This window comes from Galeopterus variegatus, unplaced genomic scaffold, assembly GCF_000696425.1.
Source record: "Galeopterus variegatus unplaced genomic scaffold, G_variegatus-3.0.2 Scaffold2059, whole genome shotgun sequence".
NCBI classification, from domain to species: domain Eukaryota; kingdom Metazoa; phylum Chordata; class Mammalia; order Dermoptera; family Cynocephalidae; genus Galeopterus; species Galeopterus variegatus.
Window position 1 is genome coordinate 46,450 of NW_007728170.1, and position 6,274 is coordinate 52,723.

General features: G+C 39.7%; 1 protein-coding gene across 1 annotated transcript in view; it reads left to right on the top strand.

The window, feature by feature from the left end:
• Window positions 1–6,274, top strand: part of LOC103596622 (disks large-associated protein 1) — a gene marked incomplete at its 5' end in the record, with an annotated part of 25,629 nt that overhangs the window by 16,984 nt on the left and 2,371 nt on the right. Inside the window, 2 exons of the mRNA XM_008580287.1 lie at window positions 669–760; window positions 4,796–4,948. Of these exons, the coding sequence (XP_008578509.1) occupies window positions 669–760; window positions 4,796–4,948 (245 nt within the window). The remainder of the gene's footprint in view (window positions 1–668; window positions 761–4,795; window positions 4,949–6,274) is intronic.

Genomic DNA, 6,274 nt, shown 5'->3' on the forward strand with positions numbered 1-6,274 from the left:
GAGGGGTGGCTGGCGGCGGGCACGCTTTCCTGCGCGGTACCTAGGGCCTGAAAACTGCAGTCGTGAGAAGTCGGACTGCAGGGTGTAAAAGCTGGCGTCCCCGGGCGGCAGGCTGAGCACGCTCGCTGCTTAGCTAATCCTTCAACCGGCCACGCCTGTCCTCACAGTCCCGGGGGCTGGGCCCCGGAGAAATCACGCAGGATGTGGAGGGATACGGTGATGCTGGGAGGCGCCCCCTCCGAGGTAGGGCTGCTTTCCCCGTGTTTGGGTTGAGACTGGAAAAACAGGCCAGCCGCCCATGATCGCTGCCTCCATAAATCCATAACTACACTTACAAACCCTTGAAATGTTTCCTTTCAGTAAAAAAGCTAAAACAAAAACGAACACAACTATTTGCCTCTTCTCTCGGTAACGTCCAGGGCTGTGATGGAAAACTCCATTACTCCCAAGAAATAGGAGTGTGCATGATAAGCATGTGTTTTTCCACGTTGGTTTTACACCTCGGCCTAGGAGCCCGTGTCGTGCAGACCAGGAGGTGACGCGCTGTGCGGGTGGCCGGGCGTGCACCGCTTTAGCTGATTACCGCAGCGTGACTTCCTCTTTGCTTTACCAGACGAAATCTCAGCAATAAGCATCGTGTAAACTTCTTGTATGTTTGCTCTTTTCAGTTCTAGGGAAAATCCGAACAGCAGTGGGCAGTGCCCAACTTCTCATGGCCCAGAAATTCTACCAGTTCAGAGAACTGTGTGAAGAAAACCTGGTAGGTAACATTCGCCCTCACCACGGTTTCCCTGCTAGTACCATTAGAAGAACGTGTCCTGAAGACTGGCCCAGCTAAAGTAAAACGGGTTTTGTACCAAGTCGAGGCCCATTGGAGTCTCTCGCCTGGAACAGAGCGTTTTCTCATTTATCTCATTTCCTGCTTTTCTTAAAATTATAAATATTGATTTTACACCTTAATAATCCTAGAAGAAAAAATCCAATCAAGTTAAAATTCCTTTTCCTGCTTTTTGGAACTGAAAATGTTTCATTTTCCTGGCTTTCACATGACATCTGTGATTTCATTATTCTTACCAAAATATGAAGCAGCCTGATATCTCAACAATAATTATTACAAAAAAATCATTTTGGATAGTGATTTTCTTTCTAAAATAGCTGTCAATGACTATTTCCTGACCAAAGTTCTCTGTTTTAACAATGGCCAGAGGTTGAGGGCATCACAAAGTATAAATTTGATCTCCAGACAAATGAATAATGCATCCTTCTTGGATGTACAAAAACAAAATAAAGCAAAACAAAAAAACAAAAGCGCTACTACCAACATCAGCAGTTTAAAAATTGAACACAAAATCAAAGGGCAGGAGCTTGCTTATATATGCCTATCTCTTTTTAAAAATTGCTACTATCTCTACAAGTTTAATTCCACAAGAATAGTTTTTATTGCTCAATTGCTGGTCAACCTGGATCTATAGCAAAGAAAGTGAAAAGCAACATGTTTATCTTGTAGAAAGTGAGAACATTATTATTTGCAATCTAAATGACCCAAAATATGATTTTAGTTTTAACTACTTCTTGTTAACAAGGACAAGTATAGACTGAAAGGGATTTGTCTACACAGGGCTCAACTGAGATAAAATATAGAGCATGCAGAAGTTGGTGCTTTCCATCCCTCTTCTCCAGGCTTTTCTTTTTGAAACCTCCCTTGGGGTTTATCCCCCTCCACCCTCCAGCGCGCACCATCCCTCTTCTCCAGGCTTTTCTTTTTGAAACCTCCCTTGGGGTTTATCCCCCTCCACCCCCCAGCGCGCGCGCGCGCACACACACACACACACACACACACACATCTATGGTTTGTTTTCCCTTCTCTCAGCAAAAATTACCTGGTCCTTTTTCCATCTTCTCAGAAATCTGTCCTAGATGAGATAATGTGTATTAGTAAATATATTGGTAAGTGAATTCAATTCAACAAATATTTTATTGAGCTTCAGCTATGTGCCAGGTACAGAATTCCTGCTAATATGCAAGCTAGCTAATGTGTCACAGATCTTAATTAACACGATTCTTTGTTCTTTGAATGTAAGAAAGCTCATCGAAAGCCACATTGCTCAAACCAGTCAATAGGCACATGCAGAAGTCAGTGTGGGCACACTACAGGGGAAACACGGCACCCCTCGTTAAAAGAATCACACGATGAGCAAGTACATTATGAAGTGCATTATGATGTACACACTGTGCAGGTTTTAAAGATGAAATTGCCAACAAAATTTTTTGAAAAATGTCTGGACTTTGAGGAGATGTTAACTTTGTTAAAACCAGCTTTTAATGTTTCCTAGTTCTTGATGGGCTCACATCTCTTGGCCACTAGAGGAGCTTAGGGGGTAAAATATGAGAAGCACTGTTAGAGGGAGACTGAGCAGAGCCACACTGGGGGAAGAGGGCTCTTGATGCTGGACAAACCAGGCCCTGCAGGGAAGGTCAAGTGCCTACTATGTGCCAGACATGATGCTAAGAGCCTTCAGATCTCCGATCTGGCTAAACCCTCAAAACGACCATATGTAGTTGATAGTGTCATTATTTTTATGATAGTTTTGCAGATGAGGAAAATGGGCATGGAAAGGCTAAGAAACTTGGCTAGAGCCCCATGGTAGAAGGCAGAACCAAGATTCAGATCCCGGTCTATTTGACCTCAAGCCTTTCAATCTCATCCAGGATTTGAGTTCCGCTCCTCACCGTCATGGAGGGGAGTCAGCTCCACGCCCCTTGCAGCAGGAAGCACAGTGGCCTGGTGGTGGCACTGCTCAGGTCTACAGCTACCTAAAGTGGCACTATGATTGGTTAGAACCAGATCCAGCCCTCCTTTCTTGAGTTCCTACACTGAGGAGGAGAAAAATAATAGCTCTCTATTTTGAAGATACACATTATCCCAGATTAGATTCTCAGGGTTAGAATGAATGAACGAAAATTGGCTGTGTCCTACATAAGCAAACAAGAAACCCAGCCCTCCTGGTCCTTCCACTCCCTCTCCCAGCTCTGACCTCCAAGATGGCCTGGTTTAGATTAAGGAATGAGCTGCCACTCCTTATGCACGGGATGTCACATGACCCACTGATTTGGAGACTGGCTGAGAGCCTAAGCTCTTTCTCTGTTTCCTCATTCATCTTCTTGATGATGTGGGGGCAAAGAGATTCAATGCCAGGAGGGAACAAATCGCCATGATACAGAGTTGAGTACATTAAACAAAACACTATAGATGCACAGCATTGACTCTGGGCCTGTTGAACTATCATTTCATACACTGGTGCACTGAAAGAATTTAGCCAATAGGCTGGTGACCTAGAAGACTTCACTGAACTCCAAAATATGAAGTTTAGCTTCTAGTTACCAATAAAATAAGGCCAAATATATTGTGAGATCATAAAAGTCTATTAGAAATGCACTTTGTCAAAGCTCTTATCTATTTTGAATATCTAGATATTGAGGAACTTTATTTTTTTAGTTTACTAAATCAAAATACTACAGAAAAACCTTTGTTAATTCAGGTGTCATTAGAATAGATTTTAATACTGAACCAAGCACTTAGAAACTTTACAATTTATTTCTTCCAATGAATTTCAGAACTCTGGAGAGTTTTAGAACTATAAATTTAAAAATACATCTTTATTTGTATCTATTTTTGAGCCAGACCAATAACACTAGTCCATCCAAGGACTTCAAAGTTCTTTCCAACCTATTAACTTTGACAGTCATCAACCTTGCACTTTCTGAAATTCTGATGATTTCATTTTTTACTAGGGGTTAGTTTTGAAAATACATACTGGCTTCCTGTTATTATATGGCATGAGGTTTCACAGTCTGTCCAGTTGCCTGGAATACCAAGAGGTAACCAAATTGACACCAGCTAGAAACTCCTGACAAATGGAGGCTCCTACCCTTTTAACCATGAGTGCCTTTAGCTGCTGTTGCAGATAATGATTAACAATGAGCATGACACCTTCAGTCGCTTAGCTGTGTTTTTTCTGTCTTAGATCATAACGTTACTTTATAAAATCATACTTTCTTTTGTCAGGGATATATGGATGGGGACAAAGCAAGCTGATCCTTAAACACTTAAGAATGTTCACTATTATACTAGTATTATTATTGCAAATGGATCTATATATGTGTAGATCACATTTACTATATTATGTTATGGTCAATTTAAAACTACTTAATTTCAAATTGTTTTGTCAAAGCAGTCATATGATAAATGACTTCCTGTATTAGTTAACACCTTAATTATTAAACACAAAATACTTTGAAAATCCAATTATTTTACTACTCATTTTTTTATCCTAGTATTTCTCTCAACATGAGTATTAAAACTAATCTTATTTTAGATTCCTTATCTGTCTTATGAAGAAATTGTGTGGCATGGAGTCGAATACTGACGCTAATAATATACTGGATTTTGTTTTAGAGATGAAATTTTCATTTAAATGTAGTGTTTTAAAATGTTTCCTGTAGCAGATCAAACATTCTGAGATTTTTCAAATGTTTAGACCTTCCCCTAGACTATATTGATAGATGTTGTATCACAACAGAAGAGTTTTACAACCTTGGCATTTGAGAATCACGGACTCAAATGGATGAGTGTATAAAATTACCATTTGCAGCCTCACTTTTATCTCCTATCTGAAATCCAAAAGGAACTCATCCTCCTTATGGTATTCAAAATATTGTGAAATGCCTCTTTGGCCCTGTGCTTGTTGTCACGGATTGCCTCTAAAGCAGGAATGTTTTTCTTTCTCTTGTACAGAATCCTAATGCTCATCCGAGGCCCACTTCCCAGGATTTGGCGGGGTTTTGGGACATGCTGCAGTTGTCCATAGAAAATATTAGTATGAAATTTGATGAACTTCATCAGTTAAAGGCCAATAATTGGAAACAGATGGATCCTCTTGACAAGAAGGTAGAACAATGTAGATTTTGTATGGTTCATTTAAAAACCTGCACAAACACTGGACAGTCTAAATAGGCTTCTGCATACAGTCCTGCTGTTTACAATGTGAAATGGAGCTGATATCATATTAATTTCATTGTAATGACAATGTTTACATAGTAATCATTTGGGATATTATCTGTAATATGTTTCAGGCATATTTTTAAAGAAAAACCTGTCTTTGTGAATTGGAAAATGGGAATGTGGCTTTTTTTTTTTTGTTAATTAAACTTTAAGTTAAACTATTTTAGTCACTGGAAGGAGCTGCCTCCATTTTGCTTTTTAAACTAAAATAAATGACATCTTCAGTGCATGATTCCATAGAGCAAGAGTTCAACTTCCTTACACACCTAGGATGTGTTTCTGAGAAAAATAGGAAGCCCTGGAAAATAACTGACTTTGATAATTATTTCATAAATATAGTAATAAAGAAATCACTGTTGTTCAAATCTAAAATATATACCATAAAGTTTCATAGTAATCATAAATGTTGGGATTTTTTATTTTTCCAAAAGAGTTTTACTTTGGGTTGATTTACCTTGGGGAATATTGCTCACTGGGTTCCTCATGCAACCATTTAGAAATAAAGACTTAAATTCTTTTACTTAGTTCAACAACTGTAATTTTCACATTTGGTGATGGTGGTTCCACCAGGCTCACACAGGAATCCAAGTCCACCTCCCAGGCTGGCCTGTCATGCATGACTTTTATTAGCCCTTTGCTCTTCTATGACCTGAGGTCAGATAGTCTCAAGAGATTCAACCTCTGAAGATCAGGGATGGCTGTTCCCTGGAAGCACCAGTGGCCTTGCCCTTTTCAAGTCCCTCACCCATCAGAGAGCTAACAGCAATCCAGCCATTCTGCTGCTGCCCATCATAAGATCAGGGTTCTTGGGGTCACTGGACTTCCAGGAGAAATCCAGTCCCAAGGTACGGTCCATAAGTAACAGGAGGGTGATGCTGCCATTACTGTCCCCCGTCTCCAATTCTGTCACCATCAAAGTGTGGGTTTTATTGTTAAGCATGAGAGTACTATTGATGTACCTGTGGCTTCTCACTTGGGAGGCCAAACATTTGCACCCAATCTAATTTTCTCTAATCTGTGTTTAAAACTGTCTGCTAGACACGTTTTTATTTTTTTTATTTATTTTATTTTATTTTTTTTTGTCAGCACCTTATCTTTCCTCCCCTTCTTTAGGATTCTCATCATCGAAGCTTCAAAATTTCTAAAGATCTTAATTTTTTTTTTATTTTGTCAATATACAATGTAGTTAGTTATTGTGTCCCATCACCAAGA